Consider the following 25,855-nt stretch of genomic DNA (forward strand, 5'->3'; position numbering starts at 1 on the left):
GTGGAGTATGTAAAATCTGGGTGAGACAAAGGAGAGCTGCTTAGCTGAGGAACTGGCATTAATTAATTAACATTTAACAATGCCTTCCTGTAGGAGAGCCCTGCCCCAGAGCCATCCATCCAGCACAGCTACACCTACAACGTCTCCAATCTGGATGTGCGACAGCTATCTGCTCCACCTCCTGAAGAACCCTCCCCACCTCCATCCCCCTTGGCACCCTCTCCTGCTAGCCCCCCTGCTGATCCCCTTGTTGAACTTCAGGCTGAACCCTCTACTGAGCCACCAATCCCCTCACCCCTGCCACTGGCCTCATCCCCTGAATCGACCCGGTCCAAGCCCCGAGCCCGGCCCTCTGATGAAGGTGAAGATTCCCGTCCCCCTCGCCTCAAGAAGTGGAAGGGGGTACGCTGGAAGCGACTGCGGCTTCTGCTGACCATCCAGAAGAGCAGTGGGCGTCAGGAGGATGAGCGAGAGGTGGCAGAGTTTATGGAGCAGCTTGGCACAGCCTTGCGACCTGACAAGGTGCCTCGAGACATGCGGCGCTGTTGCTTCTGTCATGAAGAGGGGGACGGGGCCACGGATGGGCCCGCCCGCCTACTCAACCTGGACCTAGACCTATGGGTGCACCTCAACTGTGCTCTGTGGTCCACAGAGGTGTATGAGACCCAGGGTGGGGCATTGATGAATGTGGAGGTTGCCCTGCACCGAGGGCTGCTAACCAAGTGCTCTCTGTGCCAGCGAACTGGTGCCACCAGCAGCTGCAATCGCATGCGTTGCCCCAATGTCTACCATTTTGCCTGTGCCATCCGCGCCAAGTGCATGTTCTTCAAGGACAAGACCATGTTGTGTCCGATGCATAAGATCAAGGGGCCCTGTGAGCAGGAGCTGAGCTCGTTTGCAGTCTTCCGGCGGGTCTACATTGAGCGAGATGAAGTAAAGCAAATTGCCAGCATCATCCAGAGGGGAGAAAGACTGCACATGTTCCGTGTGGGGGGTCTTGTGTTCCATGCCATTGGACAGCTGCTCCCTCACCAGATGGCCGACTTCCACAGTGCCACTGCCCTCTATCCTGTGGGTTATGAGGCTACACGCATCTACTGGAGCCTCCGTACTAATAATCGCCGCTGCTGCTACCGCTGCTCCATCAGTGAGAATAATGGCCGGCCAGAGTTTATAATCAAAGTCATGGAGCAGGGTCTGGAGGACATAGTCTTCATTGATGCTTCTCCCCAAGGTGAGCACTAAGTCACTTATTACCTATTACTTAGGTAATAAGAAATTGGGTGAGTTTCACTTATTACCTATTACTTAGGTAATAAGAAATTGGGTGAGTTTCTCCAGGGGTTTTCTAGAGGGTTTGCAGCTTCCATGTGAGTGATTCTCCTCTATCTCTAGACAAGCAAGCAGGAGGCTCTCCTGAAAATTCTGAGCAGCTATTTTGCTTCTTGGTTCCTTTTCCCATCTTTGGTGGATTGGATATCAGTTCTGACACTCCCATCATCTGGTGTACCCAATCTAATCCTAAGTTCCTTGTGTTCATTTTTCCCTATATAAAATATTTTATCTTTTTTCTGTTTGTTTTTTTGGTACTTGGGATTCAAACCCAGGGCTTGTCTGCCACATGCTAGGCACTGAGCTATATCCCGTGCTCCTTTTTATTGCAATTTTTGTGTTAATCATAAAAATATCAAGAAACTCGTGACTTTTATTAATCATGTACTATGGGTCACAAACTAAAGTGATTTATATGGGTTATATCGTTCGTGCAACTCTATGAGGTAAGTACTATTACACCCAGTATATACAAAGGAACTGAATCTTAGCTGGGTCACGCCTGTAATCCTAGCCACTTAGGAGGCTGAAATCTGAAGATTGTGGTTCAAAGCCAGCCCAGGCAGGAAAGTCCATCATGAGAGTCTTTTTTTTTTGGTCCGGTCGTGGGGCCTGAACTCTGGGCCTGGGCGCTGTCCCTCAGCTCTTCAGCTCAAGGCTAGCACTCTACCACATCACGAGACTCTTTATCTCCAGTTAACCACCAGAAAACCAGAAGTGGAGCTATGGCTCAAAGTGGTAGAGTGCTAGCCTTGAGTGAGAGGTCCCAGAGACAGTGCCCAGACCCTGAGTTAAGCCCCATAACTGACCAAAAACAAGAAAAGGGACTGAGTCTTACAGAGAGATTTAGGTATGTGGCTTAAGTCCCTTGGCTAGTACTAGTACTTGGACCCAATTCTTCCCAACTCCAAAGCATACCTGTTCTTTCAGAAGACCAAGGCTTCTTCTGGCCCTCTGGAACCTGGATTTGTTTGTTTGTTTGTTTGTTTGTTTTTTGGGTCTGGTCGTGGGGCCTGAACTCTGGGCCTGGACACTGTCCCTCAGCTCTTCAGCTCAAGGCTAGCGCTCTACCACTTGAGCCACAGCACCACTTGCGGCTTTTTTCTTTTTGCTTATGTGGTGCTGAGGAATCGAACCCAGGGCCTCATGTATGCAAGGCAATTGCTCTACCATTGAGCCACCTTCCCAGCCCTAAGGGACCTGGGTTTTTGTGTTTCTGTATCACAAACTCTATGATCCTCCTCCACCATTGAAGTCTGCATGGAGTAGAAAGCCAGGAGGGGGTCCTGAAGGTCCATACTTGTAGGGAAAAAATAAAACACAAACAAAAAAATTTGTGAGGAGTTAGAAGTCAGGAGCCTCTGAGAGGAGCTTTCTTTTTCTGCCTTCTAGCTGTGTGGAATCGCATTATTGAACCTGTGGCTGCCATGAGAAAAGAGGCTGACATGCTGAGGCTCTTCCCTGAGTACCTAAAAGGAGAGGAGCTCTTTGGGCTGACGGTGCATGCTGTGCTTCGTATAGCTGAATCAGTAAGCAAGGGGCCAGGTGGTCTGGGGCATGAGGTGGGCACTGGGAATCTTGGCTCTGTCCCCAAGGAGCTCAGAGGCTGAGGCAAGCACTACCTGTGCCCACAGCTGCCTGGGGTGGAGAGCTGTCAAAACTATTTGTTCCGCTATGGGCGCCACCCCCTGATGGAGCTGCCACTCATGATCAACCCCACTGGCTGTGCCCGATCAGAGCCTAAGATCCTCACACACTACAAACGGTGAGCTTGTGGGCCTGGGGCTGGAGCCTGTGGGGGTGGGTGTTTATAGGGATCCTTTGGCCACCTTGAGAGTTTGGGATTGGGATTAGAGTTTCCTCAGAGACGGGGGGAGGGGGGGGGTTAACGCTTAAACTTCCAGATTAAAGAGCACATGTGTATCAGTAGGGTACCCCTCTCCTCTTCCCTAATCTGCTCAGGTGTACTGGGTTGACTAGTGGGAATGGTTTGTTGGGGAAGTTTTTTGATAGACAATGGTGAAACTTTATGAAATATAGGAGGAGTCTTGTCACTTTTTTCCTTCTTCAGTTTTGCTTCCAAAGGGCCTGTGATAACTCCCAAATCCCAGACACCCTATGAGCGCTAGGATCACCTTCCCTTCCCAAGTTGGTGTTAGAAATAATTAGAAATATAATAGAAAAATAATAAAACCTTACATTTGTATAGCACTTTATACTTTTTTTTTCAAAGCGTTTTCACATCCATTATCTCATTTGATCCTCACAACAACCTTATGAGGTAGGTAGGGCAGGTGGTATGACCCCCATTTTACAGCTGAGAACACTGAGGCCCAGAAAGACTACGTGACTAAATAAAGGTCACACAGCTGGGACTAGACCCTTACTTCTTCACTTGTGGGTCACTGTTCTTTCTGTATGTCACAATAGCCTAACCCTGGTCCTTGGGTAGAGGGAGGCAGGATCCATGGTTGCAGGGCTTTCTTGAGGACCTTTGGTGACTGACTCCTAGTTACTGTAGAGCGTCAGAGACTCCACCCCTAATCAGCCCTAGTCCTTGATGCTCTACAACAGTGGTTTTCAAACTGTGTGTATGTGTGTATGTGTGTGTGTTCCAAAAGTCCTGGAACACAAAAAAAATGGGCAGAACTTAGCCCTTCCTATGTGTTAAAACCCTCCCCCCCCCCCCAAAAAAAAAAATAGTTTTAACCAGAAGAGCTCCATTTTAACCTATCTTATGGACTGGAGTTCTGACCAACATTTTATTAAAGAAAAAAAATCTTTTAAAAAGAAAAAGGAAAAAAAGAATGGAAACGTTTGAAAACCACTGCTCTGGGATGGGCAAGACTTTGGCTGGTGCCCTAGGGTGGTGAAAGGCATACCGCCAGGCAGCAGTCATTCCCCTGCACTGAGCCATCTGCACAGAGCCCGATGCTATGTCAGGGAATGGGACAGACTGAAAAAAGGCAAGGATACCACCTTTAGGCTGGGAATGCACAGCCATTTTTTTATTCTAATTCAGCCACTGTAGTAGAGATGGCCCCTATTTTCAGGGCTTACAGCATGGGCAGGAGGTAAGCTTCAGACATTTGGACAAACCATCAGCTTAAATTCCAGGCCTAGGCTGCTTGAGGAAGACCTCCCAGAGGAGCGTGGCCTTAATGTATGGTTTGGCAGGAGGGTGGTAGAAAGAGAGGAATGGGAGAACAGGCTCAGTGTAGGGGAATTGGTGCCCCCCTTTCCCTCCATACCTACCCCCTATCTTGGGCTGTCTCTTCTACCCAGAGTATCAGAAGGGTCCCTGTAACTAGTTGCTGCCTCTTGAGAGCTGAGACCTGAGTGCCTCTACTCTCCTCCCAAGGCAGCACTTCAATGCTTGCTGGCAATACATGCCCATTGCTGGCATGTTGTATTCCCAGAGAAGAGGTGGGTAGTATATGCTTTGTCTCTCTTGTCATGGACTGTATCACCTCCCAGGCCCCATACCTTGAACAGCACCAGCATGTCTAAGGCATATCAGAGCACCTTCACAGGCGAGACCAACACCCCATACAGCAAGCAGTTCGTGCACTCCAAGTCATCTCAGTACCGGCGCCTGCGCACGGAGTGGAAGAACAATGTTTATCTGGCTCGGTCCCGTATCCAGGGCCTGGGCCTCTATGCAGCCAAGGACCTAGAAAAGCACACAATGGTCATCGAGTATATTGGTACCATTATTCGAAATGAGGTGGCCAACCGACGGGAGAAAATCTATGAGGAGCAGGTATGGGCTGTATGAAGGGCTGTTGTGGTCATTGTCCACACTCAGCCAAGGAGCAAGGGGAAGGTTTGGGCTCAAGACGGCAGTCAGAAAGCAGTGCATGATGGGAAAACAGGAGAAATGGATATACCACATAAGTCCACTTACCTCAGTCTGTTTACCTGATAACCTTGTCTGTCTTTCTGCAACTTCTGCCTTTGTAGAATCGAGGCATCTACATGTTCCGAATAAACAATGAACATGTGATTGATGCTACGTTGACTGGAGGCCCTGCCAGGTGAGAGGGAGGAAGGAAGGATTTGGGTGGCAGGGCCAACAAGGAGCCAATATTGTCTCAGTTGCCTAGTATTAATGACTTGTGTCCCACTGGGCAGGTACATTAACCATTCCTGTGCCCCTAACTGTGTGGCTGAAGTCGTAACATTTGACAAGGAAGACAAAATCATCATCATCTCCAGCCGGCGAATCCCCAAAGGAGAGGAGGTGAGAAGAAGAATCTTGAGGACTTGACAAAAGTAGCTGTTCCTTCTTTCCTGGCCCCCTTTTCTATTCTTTAGGAGTTGGGTTCTGTCACATTTTGGCCCTCTGCTCCCTTCCTTTGGGAGCAAACCTTGATTCTACCCTCTTTTTTTTTTTTTTTTTCAGCTGACCTATGACTATCAGTTTGATTTTGAGGACGATCAGCACAAGATTCCCTGTCACTGTGGAGCCTGGAATTGTAGGAAATGGATGAACTAAGAAGCTTTGAGGCTACCAGGCAGGGGAGTCCTACCCTCCAACCTCTTTCCCGCCAGGGATGAAGGGGAAGAGAGGTAGCAGCCAGAGCCAGGACCCAGGGCTGGCGCTGCCAGCTGACTGGAGCCCCTGAAGCAGGAGGCTGGGGCAGAGGGCCCTAGGCCAAACCCACCCTGGGCACCAGGGACAACCCTCTTCCCCACCACCGGCCCTCAGGCTGGCATCTCTGCCCCCAGCTCCAAGAGGGGCTAGATAGAAGCAGCCATGGGCATCTCAGGTTTGAGGGGGATATGGGCCGGGAACTACCCAGAAGCATCTGGGAGGCAGCAGGGAGGGGGGAAGAGGATGTGTGGCCAGGCCTCACAGCCCTGCTGCTCCCACTGACCTCTCTGGCCCAACTCAAGGCTGCAAAGAGACTTGACTAAGCTTGACAATCCCAAAGGCCGGGTCCCATACCTGGCCCTGCCTGCCGGGTCCTGCCCCCACCCACCCTCACCCCCATCCCCTTCCCTCTCTATCTGTCTCTGTCTCCCTCTTCTCCTCTGTGTTTCTGTCTCTCTATGGGTTGTGTTTCCTTGTTTTCCACTCTGACAAATGCAACATGAACGGGAAAGAGGCATCCAGCTGCCCAGGAGGGCGAGCTGGGCAAGCCGGGCAAGGAGACCCCGCACCCACACCTACCTCATTTAAGTGTTGGATTTTTTGCTGTTTTGAAATGTGAGACCCTCTCCAAGCCCCCTACTGCCCCAACCCTCTCCCCCACCTCACTGCCCTCTTCTGAGTGGGTGGAAGGGGGGGTAGGAGGAGGAAGAAAAAAACAACAACAAAAAATCCATCTTTGTTTTTAATTCTGGGCATGGGATGGTGGTTGAGGCAAATGGTGATGAAGATTGGGGATGACTGGCCCCTAGTTGCTCTAGGACTTCCTTCTCCATCTGGACATGGGGGCAGGAGCGGTGTGCTAAACCTAGGACCAGGACATTTCCCCGCTGTTTTCCCAACCTCATCATGAGCCCATTTGCCCTCCAGCCCCTGGATGGGGTCAGTGGGGGGTAGGGTGAGGGCTATCCCTGAGTGGCATGCCCATACCTAGTGAGGCAGGGTGTGGCCTGGAGCTCCCACTTTTCCTCAGTCACCAAACTGCTGCTGGTCTGGTGGGAAGGGGTGGTGATGTGGGGGTGGGGAGCTTAGTGTCAGCGCGGGGAGGGTGGGGGGTATTTATCTATTTATACATGGGATTGTACATAGTCTTGTGGGGCATGGGGGAGCCGGCTGGAGGTGAGAACCCTCCCCTCTCCCCTCACCCCCGGGGAGAGCAAATGTAAAACTACTAATTTTTGTGCTTTATATATTCTATATAAATATATCTATTTTCTTTTTACAAAACCAGTTTATAAATGGTAGGGGGGTGTGGGGCGGACAAATGGAGCTCCCCTTGTGGGGGAGCCCCCTCCATTACCCAACCTACCGCCCTTTTTCTCACCCCCCCCCACTCCCCACCCCCCTGGCTGTGACTGCTGTAAGGTGGGGGTATAGAGAGAGGCTGGGTGATTTCTACCCTGTTGTATAGTTGGACTATGTTATAACGCACAAAAGTGAGCTGGCCCCAGGGGGAGCCAGAGTGTGATGGGTTCCCTGCCTCCCTTTCCTTCCCCTTTCTGCCCAAGCTTGTGCTGCAGTTGAACCTCTTCCTGGGGGTGTGGGTAGGTAGAGGATGGGTAAGGCCCCTGTCCCCTCTCTGGTAGGGAGCCATAGGATGATGGTGAAGCTTATATGCAGTTCTCTCCTGGGGGCTGGGGGCGAAGGGCATTTTGTAATTAATATTTTCAAGAATCAGATGTCGGGAGTGTAGGGGTGGGCTTGGTGGTGGCAGATGGGCTGGCCTGCTGGAGGGGAAGCATGGTCGCTGTTGTGATTTTAGGTTTGTTTTTGTTTTGTTTTGAATTGCGGGGTTGTGGATTGATGGGGGTAGGGAGATTTCTTTCTTTTTTTTTTTTTAAGTTGCTTCAACTGTTTCAAGCTGCAAATGTTTAAGAGAGTAACATCCCCCCCCCCCCACTCCCACAGGAATCACTGCAATTAGATCAGACAGTGGGGAGGATGAGCTGCTGCCCCCCAAAGCCACAGCAGAAAGGTGGAGGCTACTGGGAAGGAGATAATGCTCTGGGAAGTCAGGCTGTGGTTGTTTGGGGCTTGGGCCCTGGGATTAGGAAAAGGAGATAGGGCAGACTTTGTAAGCATATGCTAGGTATCCCATAGTCCTGTAGAATTTAGTGAACTCTTATACAGTTTTTAATTTTTATATAAACTATAACTCAGACCCAAGCTACAAGGTTGGAATTTTGGTTGTTGGTTTTTTTTGTTTGTTTTGTTTTTTTGGGTTTTTTTTTTTTTTTAAGAACCCTGCCTGTATAATTGCATCAGACTCCCCCCCCCCCCCCCGTGTTTGTATTTTGGGTTGGTTTACACTTGCACATACTCAATTTTTCAGTTTCTCCCCCTTACCGTCATCTACCCTCACCTCCAGGACCCTGCCCCTTTTTAAAAAAAAAAAAAATAAATCGCTGACAAGTGTGAATCCCGTGAAGACTTTATTTTGTGGTGTGTGTATCCTGTACAGCAAGGTTGGTCCTTCGTAACAACGGATGAAATGGTTCCCTTTTTTAAAGCGCCCTCTCTCCCTCCGCCCCCAGCGGCCCCCACCCCCACCCCGCCCTCGGCATGTTTTGTATCAGCGATCATTCTGAACTGTACATAATTTATGTTGCGAGAGGCAAAGGGCAAGTTTTGGATTTTGCTTCTTACAAGTTTGTTTTTAAACGACAAATAAAAAAAGAACATTTTAAATACAAGCGGCTCCGTCCCGTGACCCTCGCCGGCAGTCAGATCCGAGAGAGAGGCCCGAGAGGACCCGAGGCTGAGGGGGGGGGCGGGGAGGACGGGGAGGACGCTCTGCTTAGGCCCAGGCCACCGCCGGAAGGGTGGGCTCCCCGCTCTCCGCCCTCAGCTTGCGTCTTTCGTGGCGTAAGCGGAAGTGGCGTCAAGACACCGGACATGGGGCGGGGCCTGCCCCCAGACCAATTTACTAAAGCGAAAGAGTCCGGTCGGTCCCCTCTCGCGATGGAGACGGTGAGGAGCTGAGGAGGGTGGCGGAGGGGGGGCGCTGTGGAGCCCGAGATCCTGTTCAGGAGCCGTGTGGGACAGGGCAGGGGCAAGCACTGACGTTAGAAGCCGGGTAGGACGGGGCAAGGGCTAGCAAGCAGCAGCCGAGTGTCTTCTGTTCATTAACTCTGCCTTTCTGCTCCAGTGCGGGTGCATCTCCTACGACCCGGCCACGCCCGTGGGCTGCGGCACCCCTAACCCAACAGGCAGTGTCACTCCGGGAGACTCATATAAGCCCATGTATGCATAGGCCTCTTTAACTCTTAAGCACTCCCAAGACCTTTCAAGAAGTTTGCATGGGGCATCAGGCTTTTTTGTGGTCGATTTTACTGGGCGAGGGGCCCCCGTTTGCAGGTAGCAGCTTCTGGACCGTGGCTGTGTGGCTGTGATTCCTGCAATTTCCTGTCAGGAAGATCATCTCAAAGACTATCCTGCAGCCACCGATGTTGCATCTCTTTCATATGACCAAGAATTGAGGCTTCCGCGAAGGAGAGCATCATTGTTAAGGGGCCGCTTTGTCCCTTAGACAAGTTTAAGTCTCCTCCTGCGCTGCGACTCTTAAGCGGGCGTGTTGACATAGTTCCTTCTTGGCAAACAAGCTTTAATCAATGGTGACAGGTCCTTTCACCTTCCCACAAATGCTGCAGATTGGCAGTTTTTAACCATGTATCCTGTATTAGGCATCTTGTTTTTAATCACCTGCTTCTGTATCTGTGTAAGGACTCCAGGTTCACTTTTCTTTGGATCAATTGTTACATGCCCAGAGTAAGTCTATGCTCTTTCTCTGCCTGCACAGTGGTGGTGTCTCTTAAGTTATAAAGAAGAAAACAGTCTAAACTGTTAAAGTGATCATGCAATTGCTCAGGCAAGGGAGTTATTTTCTATACAGTAAGGCATTTTGAGCAATAGTCTGATCCCATTAAATTCTAGATGATTTTTTTTTCTTACTTCTAAATGTATTATGGTTTACAAAGCTTTTTTTTTTTTTTTAAGTTATTTGTGGGGCTTGAACAGCACCACTTCTGGTTTTCTGGTGGTTTATTGGAGATAAGAGCCTTAGGGACTTTCCTGCCTGGGCTGGCTTAGAGCCACAATCCTCATATCTCAGCCTCCTGAGTAGCTAGGATTTCAGGCATGAGCCACCGGGGCCCAGTTTACAAAGCATTTTTATGTATAGATTTTCAAATGTAGCCCTCATGGCTTATGTATTGGATTGGTTATGTACTGGATTGGACTTTGGGGTTAGAAATTGTTTTCTAAAATAAGAAAGTGGGAAACGAGCAGGGAGAGAAAAGGAAAAAGGGAAGGAGGGAGGAAGGAAAAGAGAGGGAGGGGGAAGAGAGAGAAGATACAAAACTACAATTGAAAATCCATAGCTTAACTGGTTAAGCTAAGTGGGGATGAGAGCAAGCCAGTGTCTGCTGTTTTTAAGGTAGACTGTAATAAGTGCTCATAAAGATGCAAAAGACTGAAAAGCCAGAGGAGGGAGAAATTACAGTGCCCTAGAAGAAGGCATTGCAGATTGTGTAAGGGCATAGAAATTGGGTATACAGGGGAAATGGGGTGAAACTGTTCTTGATATTGCTAGAGCTTTTGATTTTGATCACAATATAGAAACAGGAAGATAAGACAAGGTCAAGTTGGCAGTGTTGCATACCATACTAAGTTTGAAGTTTATATATTTTGTCAGTTGTGGGGCTTGAACTTAGGGCCTGGGTGCTGTCCCTGGGCAATTTTTGCTCAAGGCTAGCACTTTACCACTTTGAGCCACACCACCACTTCCAGTTTTCTGGTGGTTAATTGGAGATAAGAGTCTTACAGACTTTCCTGCCTGGGCTGGCTGTGAACTACAATCCTGAATCTCAGCTTACTAAGTAGATAGGATTATAGGCATAAGACACCAGTGCCCGGCTTTGAACTTTTAAAATTTTGTAACAAGGAGATCCATGAGAGTGTGCTTTGGAAATATTCTTTGTTTTTGGTGGTGCCCTGGGGTTGATGACACAGGATCTTCTGTAGCCCAGGCTAACCTGGAAGTCACTATATACCTAATGTTGCCCTTGAACTCACTCTCCTATAATCCTGTTAGGATTATAGAAGTGGGCTACCTCATCTGGTTTGGAAATGTTTGGTTTTTGTTTTTGTTTTTTGGCTAGTCCTGGGGCTTGAACTCTGGGCCTGGGCACTGCCTCCAGCTTCTTTTAGCTCAAGGCTAGTGCTCTACCACTTGAGCCATAGTGCCAATTCCAACATTTTCTATTTATGTGGTACTAAGGAATCGAACCCAGGGTTTCATACGTGCTAGACAAGCACTCTACTACCACTAAGCCACATTCCCAGCCCTTTGGGAATTTTTTTTATAACAGCTGACCATAAGACTGAACTAGTTTGGCTGGGAATGTGGCTTAGTGGTAGAGTGGTTTCCTAGCATCCATGAAGCCCTGGGTTCTATTCTTCAATACCATATACACAGAAAAAGCTGGAAGTGGCACTATGGCTCAAGTAGTAGAGTGCTGGCCTTGAGCAAAAGAAGCTCAAAGACAGTGTCCAAGCCCTGAGTTCAAGCCCCAGGACTGGCAAAAAAAAAAAAAAGATTAACTACTTCAGAAAGTAGTGAGTTTTAGGATGCTAGAGATAAAAACCTTTTCTATACTGAAGATGCACTGGCCAGAGAACTTGGTAAAAGCACAAAAGGTGTTGAGGAGAGAGAGATTTGAACAGAGACAAGGTTAGGGAATGTAGCAGAAATCAGGAGTAAAAGCCTAAGTCAAGTCTACCTGTAGAAAGGAGAGAAATGTTCTGAGGCATTGCCAAATGGCAGTTTAGCACCTCATGCCCTACTTGTTCAGGAAAATAGAGGAATGGATTAAATTCTAGGGACCTAGGAAGAGAGCAATGAAAAAAAAATTGGAAGTGGAAATCACATTAAGAATGATATTATTGATTCAAAGCCATCCCAGGCAGAAAATCTAAGAGACTCCTATCTTGAGCAAAAAAGCCAGCAGCTCAAGTGGTAGAACACAAGCTGTAAGCAAAATGCCAAGCAACAGCCAAGGCCTTGAGTTAAGCCCTGTACTGGCGCATGCACGCACGCACGCACGCACACACACACCAAGTAACAAATCCTCTCTCCCTCTCTCTCTCTCTCTCTCTCTGTCTTTCTCTGTCTCTCTCTCTGTCTCTCTGTCTCTGTCTCTGTCTCTCTCTCTTTCTCTCTCTTTGTGTCAGTCGTGGGTCTTGAACTCTGGGCCTGAGCCCTGTCCCTCAGCTCTTCAGCTCAAGGCTAGTGCTCTGCCACTTGAGCCACAGCACTACTTCTGGTTTTTTGGTGGTTGATTGGAGATAAGAGTCTCATGGCCTTTCCTGCCCAGGCTGGCTTTGAACCGTGATCCTCAGATCTCAGACTCCTGAGTAGCTAGGATTACAGGTGTGAGCCACTGGCACCCAGCCAAATAATCTTTTCTGTATTGAAACTGTGTGTGTACCAGTCTTAGGGCTTGAACTCAGAGCCTGGCTACTGTCCTGGAGCATTTCTGGTTTTGTTTTTGTTTTCCCCTCAAAGCTAGTACTCTACCACTTGAGCCATAGCTCCACTTCTGGCTCATGGGCTTTCCTGCCCAGTCTGGATTCAAATCATGATCCTCAGATCTCAGCTTCCAGAGAGTAGCTAGAATTACAAGTGTTAGCCACTGATGCCTGGCTTTTTATTTTGAAGAGTCTCTGTGATGTCTGTTGTTGGCAAAAAACAAAAAATAAAACCAATTGGAAATGTAGATCAGGAGTTCAGAAGAAATTCATGTCAGTTCATATCTAGTCTATTTCTGTAATAATATTTAGTCTATACCTCTGTAATATTTATGCTTGAGTAATACAGAGGTGCCTTCTCAGTCCTATGTGTATTAAAAATAGAAAGGAGGGGTTGGAGGCATGGCTTAGGGCATAGAGTACCAGCCAATGAGCAAAAGCATTGGATTATGAGTTTGAGTCCTGATCTCCAACAAAAAAGAAAGAAAAATGGAAAGGAGTGGTTTTAATCTCTCCTTTTATGTGGATAGTCACATTTAGTTGTGTCTCTCCTATGTTGATATCTGTATGTCTTTCCCTCTTTCACTTAGTATTTAGTCTCTGTTCACATAAGTGTAACTCATTATAAGAAAATTTAAAAATAGAACAATTGTAAATATATATGATACTCCAGACTAGGTGGTACAGATACAAAGTATAAGGCAGTTATATGCTTCTGGGAGTTTACAATGTGTTTGAATAGATAAAAACAAAGTAACTATAGTTCAGTGCAGTATGTAAGTTTCATATGATGGAGGCTGTAATTTCTAGAAGTAGCTGCTTGTGTGCCTTTGTGTAGATCTTTGTCAGACTTGTATATCATGTATGTGTATTTACCGTAGGACAGCGCTCTCTCTCATTTTAAGTCATGAGCCTCTTGTTCCGATAGCCTTGCCAAAAATACCACGTCAAGCTCATAGTCTTAAAGCAACCAAGAGAGAAGAGAGGGAGATTATCTCCTCTCCCAGCAACTCACACACTGGGCAAAGGAGGTTTAGGGCTGTCCCACCGACTTGACCCAATTTGCTAGCCAACTTCCTAGGCTCAAGCCAAGGCCTTTAATTCAATATTATTACGGAAGATACATAATCTGTTTAAGGATATTACCCAGAAAAAGTGGAGCTAGAATGACTGATGCCAGTGGATGAAAAAGAAGTTCCAGGATCATTCCTGGCTTTCTAGATAGCAATGAAATTTTCAAATATTTCCACCGAAGGAAACCCAAAGAGGGTTCTGATGGTTTGTCTGTGCTCAAAGCACCCTTTAATCCTCAATTGTCTTGAGAAAGAAAAGTTGAAAACCTAACATCTCCTTTGACTCACAAGAGTGTGGAAAGGACTCAAGTCACTGGTTTCAGATCATGTTCCTCGTTTATTCCTCATTCATTCAAGCTTTGATTGACTGATAGTCAGCTACTGGGATCTTCCTAGATGTAGCCCTCTCTCAATGATAAGGACTAGAGTAGGTCCATGATTCTAGTACTACCATGCCTGTGTTTGGAGAAAAGAATTTCTGCAATCTGTGTGGTGTTTTGTTTTGTTTTGTAAACAGAGTCTTTCTTGTTTTGCACCCCAAGCTTGCCTCAAACTCACTATGTAGTCCATGTTTCAGATTTTAAAGCCTTCTATCTTAGCCTTCTTAGTCTTGGATTACAGGTATACATCACTGTACCAGCTACATCAATGTTTAAATAAAGGAAATCTGCAAGAATCTCTTTTTCTTTTCTTTCTTTTTCTTTTTATTTCCAGTCCTGAGGCTTGAACTCAGGGCCTGGGCACTGTCCCTGAGCTTCTTTTGCTCAAGGCTAGCACTCTTTCACTTGAGCCACTTCTGGCTTTTTCTGTTTATATGGGTACTGAGGAATTGAACTCAGAGCTTCATGCATGCTAGGCAAGCACTCTGCCACTAAGCCACATTCCCAACCCATCTGCAAGAATCTTACAGGATCAGCCCTAAACTCATAGCTTTTATTTTATTTCTTTATTTATTTTGCCTAGGGCTTGCACTGAGGGCTGGGCACTGTCCCTGAGCTGCTTTTGCCCAACGCTAGCACTTGAGCCACATCATTACTTCCGGCCTTTTCTGTTTATGTGGTACTGAGGAATCAAACCCAGGGCTTCATACATGCTAAGCAAGCACTCTACCACTAAGCCACATTCCTAGGCCAGCTTTTATTTTATTTATACTGCTGGAACTTGAGCCCAGGACCTTATGCATGTTAGTCAAGCAGTGTATTATTGCACTACATCCCCAACCCTAGTCTTAGCTTTTAAGACTTAATGTTTCATTAGGCAGTATGGTATATAAGAACCAGAGCTATACCAGCATGTGACTTTGGGTAGGTTGTTTTTTAACTCTTACAGTTTCCTACTCCAAAAATAGGCTAATGATAATATTTACCTTGGGGTTGTTATGAAGTGTAAATGAGATAATATTTTTGAAGGACCTTACAATGCTTTCAAGAGTGTCATTAGTTCACCAGCCATTTTTCTCATGTTGCTAGACTAAAATGAATAGAGCCTGAATGTATTTTTTTTCTTACCCTTCCAGATCACTTCAGATAGCTCCACAGCTCTGGAAAATGAGAATCTTCAAGGTAAGTGACATTTGAGATAAACTGGAAAGAAAACTGAGCATGAAAACCACAGCCTGACCCTAACATGTCTTCAGCAATGCTTTTGAATCTCTTTTGAATCCCCTGAGAACAATCAAGGTTGGGCCAGATACTGTGTCAAACTACAGAAAGCACGAATAGTAGTTTAGCAAAATCACCCAGGAATCAATCTTGGGCAACCCAGGAATCAATCTTAGGCACAGTGAAGGTGATTTCTATCTGCAATCATTAAATCATTCAAGAAAAACTTCTGAGGTACAGGGAAAACTTGCACTGGCCAACTCCGGGCCAACTAACCATATTATCTCCAGCATTTTATTACACAGCAGGCTCACCAAAGCCATTTGGTGTATGCCAGAAATTATAGAAACTCCTTAAAACTTTTAAGACTCATCTGGAAATAGCACTAACTCTCTAGAATCTAGAGAAGACAATTCTAGCACCTACCCAAATACCTATTTAAAAGTTGTAATAGTCCAATCCTCAGTCATCTGAAAAGAAGCAGAATTGACAGGCATCTTTGGTAAATCGTGCCCAGCAATACTGCTAAGTCTTTCTAGGATGGCATTAGGGGTACACATTTTCTCTGAATATTAAAATAGGGGCTGAGTACAAGAGGCAGTTTAATGTCATATCCTCGTAATGTGTCTTAGGAAATACTAGGGGTGTATGAGGTCTTGGTCAGATTTTTACAGTTTTGAGGGGCATAGTGGGGCCCACCTGTAATCCTAGAACTCAGGAGGCTGAGATAAGAAGATCCAAAGCTTGAGAACAGCCTAGACTGCATAACAAGACTCTTCTTTAAAAAAAAAAAAAGGAGGGGCTGGGAAGGTGGCTCAGTAGTAGAGTGCTTGCCTCACATGCATGAGGCCCTGGGTTCAATTCCTCAGCACCACATAAACAGAAAAGGACAGAAGTGGCACTGTGGCTCAAGTGGTAGAGAGCTAGCCTTGAGCTGAAGAGCTCAGGGACAGCACCTAGGCCTAGACCGACCCAAAAAAAAAAAAAAAAGGAAAATTCAAAAATTTGTTTTCATCTTACCCAAACAATTAATTTACTAATATTTTGCATTACTCAGATGGCTTCATAACTGAGTTCAGCCACCTGATGCTGTGCCTATTTTGTTCACATTTGCATTGACACCAAGCAGGAGTTAGAAATTCAATTATTTACATGGACCAAACAGTGAACTAAATTTTTCAGTGGCAACCTGTAGATCTGGCTTGAAAGGAAGCAGCGGCCATCTATAGTTAGTCAATTAAGACTTTTTTTTTTGCCAGATGTTCTGCTTTTTAAAAAGAAACTGCAAAGTTGGCTTTGTATATGAATCTGAAGATTATTAAAATTTGGCAACTGATTTAAAATTTTTATTTTTGGTGGTATTGGGGATTTAACACTTTTTTGGTGGTGGTGGTAATACTAGAACTTAAAGTTGGTGAAATTTTGGTTTCATGCTTGCTTACCCAGCTGGTGCTCAGCTGGTGCTCTACCGGTTGAGCCATTCTTTAGACCTAATTTTTGCTGGTGGTTTTGGGGATGAAGTCTAAAATTTTTCTTTTAAGCTGGCCCATCTGTGTTGGTGACTTTTGTGGTAGAATCTCTCTTTTTGCTGGGTGGACCTGGACTGAGATCTCCTGAGTATGCCTTCCACTGTAGAAAGGACAATAGACCAACACCACCACATCCAACTTTTTTCTGTTGAGGTGAGGTCTTGCTAGCTTTTTTGCTAGACTGGCTTCAAATCTTGAGATGGATTATTTTAGCCCTCCCAAGTAGTTAGGCTTACAGGTGTGAGCCACCACACCCCCAGCTTGAACAAAGTTTCTTTTCTTTCTTTCTTTTTTTGTTGTTGTTGATCATGGGGCTTGAGCTCTGGGCCTGGGCACTGTCCCTGAGCTCTTCAGCTCAAGGAAAGCGCTCTACCATCTGAGCCACAGCGCCACTTCTGGTTTTCTGGTGTCTAATTGGAGATAAGAGTCTCACAGACTTTCCTGTCTGGGCTGGCTTTGAACCACGATCCTCAGATCTCAGCCTCCTGATTAGCTAGGATTACAGGCCTGAGCCACTGGCGCCCAGCTGAACAAATTATTTTTAAAACACCAGAAAATCCAGATTCAGTATGTGTGTAGGCCTGCAGCCTAAAATGATTACTATTTAATTTTCAATGTAGTATATATTCACCTGATATATAAAAATATGTCTTGTGAGTTCTCATCTTTGCAAAAACCATGGAAAGCTTCACTTAAAGATTGACAGAGTAAGCTAGGCACTGGTGGCTCATACCTATAATTCTAGTTACTCAGATTTCTAGTTGAGATCTGAGGATCGAGATTCAATGCCAGCCTGAGCAGTAAAATCTGCGAAACTTATCTCCAATTAACTAATAACAGCTGGAAGTAGAGCTGTGGCTCAGGTGGTAGAGCAGTAGCTTTGAGGGAAAAAAAATGCTGAGGGTTAACAGCCAGGCCAAGTTCAAGCCTCAGAATTGGTATGTGCACATGCTCTCTCTCTCTTTCTCTTTCTCTCTCTCTCTCTCTCTCTCTCTCTCTCTCTCTCTCTCTCTCTCTCTCTCTTTCAAAAGGTGGAAGGGGAGCTGTGACTTAAGTACTAGCCTGGAGCAGAAAAACTCAAGGACAGCACCCAGGTCCTGAGTTCAAGCCCCAGGACCTGTACAAAGTAAATAAGATGGCAGGGCAGGGAAAGTGTCTCAGTGGTAGAGTGCTTGCCTTGCATGCCTGAAGCCCTGGGTTTGATTCCTCAGCACCGCATAAGCAGAAAAAAAGCTGGAAGTGGCACTGTGGCCAACAGCCCAGAGTTCAAGCCCCATGACCGACAAAAAATATAAATAAATAAATAAATAAATAGAAATCCACTCTTGTTTCTTCAGGAAATCACAATACAGGAATTCAGGGGAAAAAAGCTAAGCTTGAGTATCTCACACCTATAATCCTAGCTACTAGAGACTGAGATCTGAAGATTGTGGTTCAAAGCCTGTTGAGGCAGAAAAGTCCTCAAGAGATTCTTATCTCCAGTTAACCACCCAAAAACCAGAAGTGGAGCTGTAGCCTTGAGCAAAAGAGCTCAGGGGCAGTACCCAGGCCCTGTGTTCAAGCCCCAAGACCAAAAAAAAAGTTAAAAAAAAAAAGAATAAAGAGAACAGGAAAGCAGATCATCACAGTGAACTTTGGAAGCTGGAAAGCAAATGAAGGGTGTTGAATGACTTAGCTAATCTGAGCAAATTGAATTATAACTAGCAGTAAGAAAGACAAGAAAAATTGAAAATCTAAGAAACAAATATCCAAGACTCCCTACCTGCACTGAATACCTGTAACACTCCTCCCCATACTCATACAATCTGGGGTTCTAGAGAGGGACTCAGGTACAGCTGAGGGCTGAGCCACTTGACTGAAAGCACTAGCCTGGAGTGAACTCCACTGGTTGCTGAGCCTTCAGCCTTCTTCCCCTTATTCAGCTTTGAGAATTCTGCAGAAAAGACTTCACCCTTCAAGGTCAAAATTGAATAGTCTCTCCAGAATCCCCTTGTGGGAAAAGCCCTAAAAATGTAAGTATTGAACATTCCCTCTCTAAACGCTCATAGCCAGCAAGGCCTCCTTAGACACTTGCAGCTTCCAATCAGCTTTCAAGCCTGCCCTTACAAGACATAACAAACCAAGCAACAACAACAACAAGGGTATGATCTGGAACCTCCTTTAAACCAACAGTTATCAAACATGTACAGAAAGTGAGAAAAAAGTCTAAACGATCACCAGCTCACATGTACCAAGAGAAAAACAAAACCTCCCAAAAGAATTGCAACTGGGGGTAAGGGTGGGGAAGTCACTGCATAGAGAAGAAAACTTTAATCGTAACATTATTATATATTTAGATTAAAAGAACATATTTCTGCCAGGAAATATGAATATATAAGTATCTTTTAAAGGCATTTTCAAGAGAACAAAAAGGAGCAGGGCCTCCAGGGTTGGCATAGCTATGGTGGCTTGTGTGCTTTCCACCTGTGTTCACTGCCTGCCCAAAGCTTGGAAGTTTATGTTACTGCTGCTGCTGGTCCCCATCCTCTGCTGGCCCAGGCCCTGGCTGCTTGTGATTGCCCTATGCTGAGCAGAAACTTGGAAGAGGGCCTGGACAATATATCCAGTCTTGGCACTTGCACAGGTTCCACAGAGCTACCCAGTTGTGCAGCTAGAACAGCAGCAATTTTGCCCCATTAACATTAGAGGGGATCAAGAACCAAATTTTGTGCATCTTAAAATCTTGACAAGATGGACACAAAAAAGATTTTAGTAAATTCCCATTTTATGAAGATCTGGGCTTAGGCAGTTTAGACCAAGTGGAGAATATGGGCAGGGAAGATGAATTTGTATTTGAAAGTCCTAATCTTGAAAAGAAGTTTATGTATCCACAAGAAATTATGGATTACATTGTGGATAAGAAGGATGTAAATGAATAAAATATTAGAACCCTCTTCCTCATAGAGAAGGCTCAGATAATACCAGTGAGTGTCTGGAAATTAGAACACAGTTTGACCAAAGTAATATGACAGCCACTGCTGGATCAATACTAAAATTGTCCCAAGTAGTTTGCTCTTTGGGAATAAATCTATAAATCAAAGGGAAGGGAGGGAGTAAGGAAGAAACGAAGGAAGGCATGGAGGAAAAAGGAGCTCTTGGAATTAAATACACAATCATAGCAAGAACTCTACAAACCCAAATAAGAGATTTGGCAAGTCAAAAAAAAAAAAAACAAACCTCTCAGCAGAATTGGACATCAAAGAATCAGAAAATAGGGGACAAAGATTTTTTGTGTGGAGAGGAGGGCACTGAGTTAGAGATCAAACCCAAGGACTTTGAGTCCAGGCAAGCATTCTATCACTGAGCTACATCCCTAACACAGAAAATATTTTAAAATAACAAGCTACAGAATCAAAACAAAAACCCAGTCTTGAAAGGATCAGTCTAGGAGGTCCAGTATGTAAGTAATAGGGGTTACAGAGAGAAAAATAGCACCAGAGAGAAGGAAATAATCAGTACAAAACTTCAAGGACATTTTCTGGAACTAAAAGACATTCATTTTCATATGAAATAACTTGCTGAACATCCAACTCAGAAGATGAAACTGACCTATCCAAAGCACAATCATCATGAGATTTCAGAATACTGGAAAAAAGAAAGACCTTTTGAAATTCCAGAGGGGAAAAAACCGAGTCACATACAAAGAATTAGAATTGCCTAAGACAACAGTACCAGCAACTAGCTTAATAGAGTAATGCCTTAAACATTCTGTAGGAAAATACCCAATTTAGAATTATCTATCCACTCCAATTATAAATCTGGTGTAGAATATAGGCTACATGGTCTCCAAAGATTTATCTCACATAAATCTTTTCTCAGGAAGCTACTAGAAAATAAACTTCACCAGAACAAGAGAGTGATCAAAAAAGATGAAAGAGCCAAGCCAGTGGCTCACGCCTGTCATCCTAGCTACTCAGGAGGCTGAGATCTGAGGATCGAGGCTCAAAGCCAGCCCAGGCCAGAAAGTCCATGAAACTCTTATTTCCAATTAATCACCAGAAACGTGGAAGTGGTGCTGTAGCTCAACTGGTAGAGCACTACCCTTGAGCTAAAGAGCTGAGGGACAGTGCCCAGGCCCAGAGTTCAAGCCCCATGACTGACAAAAAAAAAAGATGAAAGTAGAAGGCACAGTAACAATACAGAAGAGCGTTGGGAGCAGCCCTCTAGGTCATGAAGAAAGATTCTAGGATGGCAGTGGTGTACACAGGCAAACCAGCCTAGGTCTGAGCAGACCAGAAGGCTCTAGAGAGACATTATTTTATTTTATTTTTTTGAGCAGGAAAGCTCAGAGACAATTCATAGACCCTGAGTTCAAGCCCCAGGACCAGCACACAAAAAAACTCAACTTTTTGCCTGAGCTAGTTCAAACTTGAGATCCTCCTATTTCCACTTCTGTTTTTTTGTTTTTTGTTTTTTGGTTATTTGTGGGGCTTGAACTCTGGGCTTGGGTGATGTCCCTGCGCTCTTCAGCTCAAGGTGAGCGCTCTACCACTTGAGCTACAGCACCACTTCCGGTTTTCTAGTGGTTTATTGGAGATTAGAGTCTCACGGACTTTCCTTCCCGGGCTGGCTTTGAACTGTGATCCTCAGATCTCAGCCTCCTGAGTAGCTAGGATTACTGATGTGATCCACTGGCGCCCGGCTTCATTTAATTCTTACAACAAATCTATAGGGTAAGTACTCTCTCAACATGATGGCAAAAGCCCTATTACCCCAACCATATGGGGAAGACTAAACTAGCAGACTGGTCCCAGTAAAGCCTGGGCAGGGAGCAAGACCACATTTAAAAAATAACCAATGCAGAAAAGAGCTACAGGTGTGGCTTAGAAGTAGACCAGTACCAGTACCAGTGGTACATGCCTATAATCTTAGCTACTCAGGAGACTGAGATCAGGAGGCTTGTGGTTCAAAGGCAGCCTAGGAAGAAAAGGCTTCAAGTCTCTCACAAATAAGTATCTAAAAGCCAAGCTGGAGGCATGGCTTATGTGATAGAACATCAGCTAAACTTGCAAGCCAACAAAGTGAGAGTTCCTGAGTTTTTAGATCCTGGTACTAGCAAGAAAATAAAAAAAGATGGGCCTGGGAAGGTGGCTCAGTGGTAGAGTGCCCTGGGTTCGATTCCTCAGCACCACATAAGCAGAAAAAGCTGGAAGTGGGGCTGAGGCTCAAGTGGTAGTGCGCTAGTCTACAGCTGAAGAGCTGAGGGACAGCGCCCAGGCCCAGAGTTCAGGCTCCATGACCAAAAAATAAAAAAGAATAAAAATCATAGAAATAGAGGTGTGCCAGGCTTTCATTTATATAGAGTGAGTAGAATGACTTCTGACTCAGAGTGACCACAGAACAGACTCTCAGGCTATTTGGGCTAGGTTGGTTGGATACCTAGTGTTGAAAAGTGGCCCAATTTGAACTCTGAGTTTCCCATCTACAGGTCTTAGAAGAATTTTCAGAATTTTACTTGGTATTTCACTTAGTGGAGAAAGGGATTTTTCCAGGTTTTGTGGGAATAAAACAGCATATTTTTTAAATGTCAATATTAAACAGTTTCTTTTTCTGTCTTTTGATTGGACTTTGCTGTATGCAAGAAAGCAGCTAACTTTCTCACCCTATTCAGAGACCCCAGAATCCAACAACAGTGTGTACACCTCCTTCATGAAGTCTCACCGCTGCTATGACTTGATTCCTACAAGCTCCAAGCTGGTTGTATTTGATACTTCCCTGCAGGTGGGTGGCTTCTTCTTTTTCCTTCCCCCTTCAATGGAACCTCTCAGCCCATCTCATCCCCATGGGTAATATAGGGTTAGTCTTATGTTTTTCCTCTCTTTCTTATAGCCCATCCCCCTGTTGGCGTGTCCCTTTATGATGATTACTTTCTTGACTACAGGTGAAGAAAGCTTTCTTTGCTTTGGTAACTAATGGTGTACGTGCTGCTCCTTTGTGGGATAGTAAGAAGCAAAGTTTTGTGGGTAAGCAGTTTCTGGAACACACTATTAGTGGCTTCTTGTGCTGGGAAGGGAGAGAAGCTTTGCGTAGTGCTGAGGGCTCTTGTCTTGATGTCTAGGCATGCTGACTATCACTGATTTCATCAATATCCTGCACCGCTACTATAAGTCAGCCTTGGTAAGGAATAACAAGACCAAAACCAGTTTCTTTGCCTTTCTGTTCCTCATTTGTATTTTTTTTTTCCTCCAAGCAAGCTACAAGACTTAGATTCTGTTGCTTCTAATTCCAGGTACAGATCTATGAGCTAGAAGAACACAAGATAGAAACTTGGAGAGGTACGTAGAAAACTGGGAGTTTAAAAAGTATGAAGGGAGCTGGGTGCCAGTGGCTCACGCCTATAATCCTAGCTCCTCAGGAGGCTGAGATCTGAGGATTGCGGTTTGAAGCCAGCCTGGGCAAGAAAGTTGGTGAGACTCTTATCTCCAATAAAGTACTTGGAAAAAGCCAGAAGTGATGCTGTGGCCTAGTGGTAGAATGCTACTCTTAAGCACAAAGAGGCTCAGGGACAGTGTCTAGGTCCTGAGTCCAAGCCATAGGATTGGGGGAAAAAAAAAAAAGCTGGGGGTGGGGGTGGGGATAGAGGGTTTCTGGTTTCATGTGAAGTTTATATTTTGTGTACTGTCCCTTTTCCCTTCAGAGGTGTACCTTCAGGACTCCTTTAAGCCACTTGTCTGCATTTCTCCTAATGCCAGGTAAGTTCCACTATCCACTTGCTATCCATGTATCCAAAAAAGGGAATAGCTGTGCCAACCACATAGCTAAAGTCCTAAGTACCCAAAGATCCAAGGAAGGGTCAGGGGAGAGAAAAGATAACACACACACACACACACACACACACACACACACACACACACACACACACACACACACACACACACACACACACACACACACACACACACACACACACACACACACACACACACACACACACACACACACACACACGTTTTAAGTCTGTTCTGAACACTACCTCCTGAGAGAGAAAAGGTATACTCTACACACACACACACACACACACACACACACGTGTTTTAAGTCTGTTCTGAACACTACCTCCTGAGAGAGAAAAGGTACTCTCTCCCAACACACACACACACACGTTTTAAGTCTGTTTTGAACACTACCTCCTCCTCTAACCATGACATTTTCTGGTCTATAAAGAAACTCTAAGGAGCTATATAACTCAGTTTTAGTACTTAACCATCGTCCTTCACCTTCTCACAGCTTGTTTGATGCTGTGTCTTCATTAATTCGAAACAAGATCCATAGGCTGCCAGTTATTGACCCAGAATCAGGCAACACCTTGTACATCCTTACTCATAAACGCATCCTCAAGTTCCTCAAATTGTTTGTAAGTATTCCTCAACACAGTTCTTACTTCTTATGTACTAGGATGGAGAGGTATCCATGGGTGGATCATGGAGCCTTAAAAGTAAGCTGGTGGTTCTTTCCTCAGATCACTGAGTTCCCCAAGCCAGAGTTCATGTCTAAGTCCCTGGAAGAGCTACAGATTGGCACCTATGCCAATATTGCTATGGTCCGTACTACCACCCCTGTCTATGTGGCTCTAGGCATCTTTGTACAACACCGTGTCTCAGCCTTGCCAGTGGTGGATGAGAAAGGTGAGAGACTGGGGAAAAAAAATGAGAGGGTTCCAGGGTCAGGAGGCCCTGGGAGGAGCCTTTGTCCTCTCTGCTCAGCCTGGAGGGTGATTCTTTGGGTAGGGGGAGCATTGGATGCTAGATCCTCCTTACTGAGCTGCCTCTGTCCCCCCTAGGACGTGTGGTGGACATCTACTCCAAGTTTGATGTTATCGTGAGTGTGGAAGGGCTGGGAGGAAGGGAAGAGGAGGGGGTATTGAATATAGAATGAGAGGAGGAAAGCCTCCTCTCTAACCTGCCAGTGTTGGAGACTTCCATACTGTCAGATTCTATTTGCAGAGGAATTGAATGAGTTGAGTATGGCTGTGGGCATGGCTGACAGTTGCCCTCAGTCCCTCTAGTGAGGTTGAGGAGGTCCAGGGTTTGGGGGCTGGATCCCTTTCTTCCCTGCAAGCCCTTCCTCTCTTTCTCTCTTCAGAATCTGGCGGCAGAAAAAACTTACAATAACCTAGATGTGTCTGTCACCAAAGCCCTGCAACATCGATCCCACTACTTTGAGGGTGTTCTCAAGTGCTACTTGCATGAGACTCTGGAGACCATCATCAACCGGCTCGTGGAAGCTGAGGTAGGGAGGTCAGCCACCATAAAGGAGCCAGGGGTGGGGCGGGGAGCCTTGAGATTGGGTTTTGGCAAAGAGGGTAGGGGCTGAGGGGCTTTCCCCAGCAAGGCTGGCTGGCACTCAGTATTCCTTCTTGTTGCTCTGTGCCAGGTTCACCGTCTGGTAGTGGTGGATGAGAATGATGTGGTCAAGGGAATAGTGTCACTGTCAGACATCCTGCAGGCCCTGGTGCTCACAGGTGGAGAGAAGAAACCCTGAGCTGGGGAAGGGGTTGGGCAGTCTCAGGGAGATGCCCCCCTATTCCCGTTGCCTGCTTGAAGCTCTGGGAAGCAGATGAAACCTTGGGAGAATGGACTGTGTTTTCTGCTCAGGAGACCCTACCTGCTATCTGAGATCTAGGAGGCATCGGGGGAAGGAGGAGAAAGGCTTCTTAGCTGCCTTTACCCTCACACATTCATACTTGGCATAAACTTTCAGCCTCCCCAGTCCTTGCCCCTGTCCCCTTAGACGCAGACCCCTTTGAGGGTGAACCATGGACTCTGTGCCCTTCAGGCAGATTCTGATCTCTAAGAGATCCCTGGGCCTCACCCTGCCTTCGCCTCTGTCTCTGCCCTGACTCTACCTTAAGATAACAGCACAGCAAAAGCCTTCATCAGGATGTTTTCATTCATCCTGTTTCATGATATATGGAGGAGGCTGGGTCCATTTCGTGGCATTGCTTCCCATGATTTGAGTGGGGAGGATGATGGGGAGGGAGGCCTTTGGGTTCTGTGCTGTATGAATATGCAGGGAAGTAGTTAGGTGGCGGAGGAGGCAGAGTGGTTAGCCGAAGTTATTGCTTTTCATGACAGATCTAATTAAATGACAAGATTCTCA

At 45.9% G+C, this 25,855-nt stretch overlaps 2 protein-coding genes across 5 annotated transcripts in view; both read left to right on the forward strand.

Annotated features, from left to right (window-relative positions):
• The window catches only part of Kmt2d (lysine methyltransferase 2D), a 43,413-nt gene extending 35,008 nt beyond the window's left edge, over positions 1-8,405 (forward strand). For all 4 annotated transcript variants that reach the window (XM_042677667.1, XM_042677668.1, XM_042677669.1 and 1 more), the window contains 7 exons: positions 94-1,234; positions 2,725-2,861; positions 2,967-3,097; positions 4,810-5,095; positions 5,296-5,369; positions 5,467-5,575; positions 5,738-8,405. In XM_042677667.1, coding sequence (XP_042533601.1) covers positions 94-1,234; positions 2,725-2,861; positions 2,967-3,097; positions 4,810-5,095; positions 5,296-5,369; positions 5,467-5,575; positions 5,738-5,830 — 1,971 coding nt within the window. In that variant the 3' untranslated portion in view covers positions 5,831-8,405. The remainder of the gene's footprint in view (positions 1-93; positions 1,235-2,724; positions 2,862-2,966; positions 3,098-4,809; positions 5,096-5,295; positions 5,370-5,466; positions 5,576-5,737) is intronic.
• A 470-nt stretch (positions 8,406-8,875) lies between these two features.
• On the forward strand, positions 8,876-25,855 carry Prkag1 (protein kinase AMP-activated non-catalytic subunit gamma 1). Its single transcript, XM_042677693.1, has 12 exons — positions 8,876-8,956; positions 15,104-15,149; positions 22,368-22,477; positions 22,638-22,719; positions 22,815-22,873; positions 22,986-23,031; positions 23,394-23,448; positions 23,984-24,110; positions 24,216-24,381; positions 24,537-24,574; positions 24,839-24,985; positions 25,130-25,855. Exons 1-12 carry the CDS (start codon positions 8,882-8,884, stop codon positions 25,235-25,237), a joined length of 1,059 nt encoding a protein of 352 aa, XP_042533627.1. The 5' UTR covers positions 8,876-8,881; the 3' UTR covers positions 25,238-25,855.

The sequence above is a fragment of the Dipodomys spectabilis genome, unplaced genomic scaffold, assembly GCF_019054845.1.
Source record: "Dipodomys spectabilis isolate Male_0828 unplaced genomic scaffold, ASM1905484v1 ptg000039l, whole genome shotgun sequence".
Taxonomy (NCBI): domain Eukaryota; kingdom Metazoa; phylum Chordata; class Mammalia; order Rodentia; family Heteromyidae; genus Dipodomys; species Dipodomys spectabilis.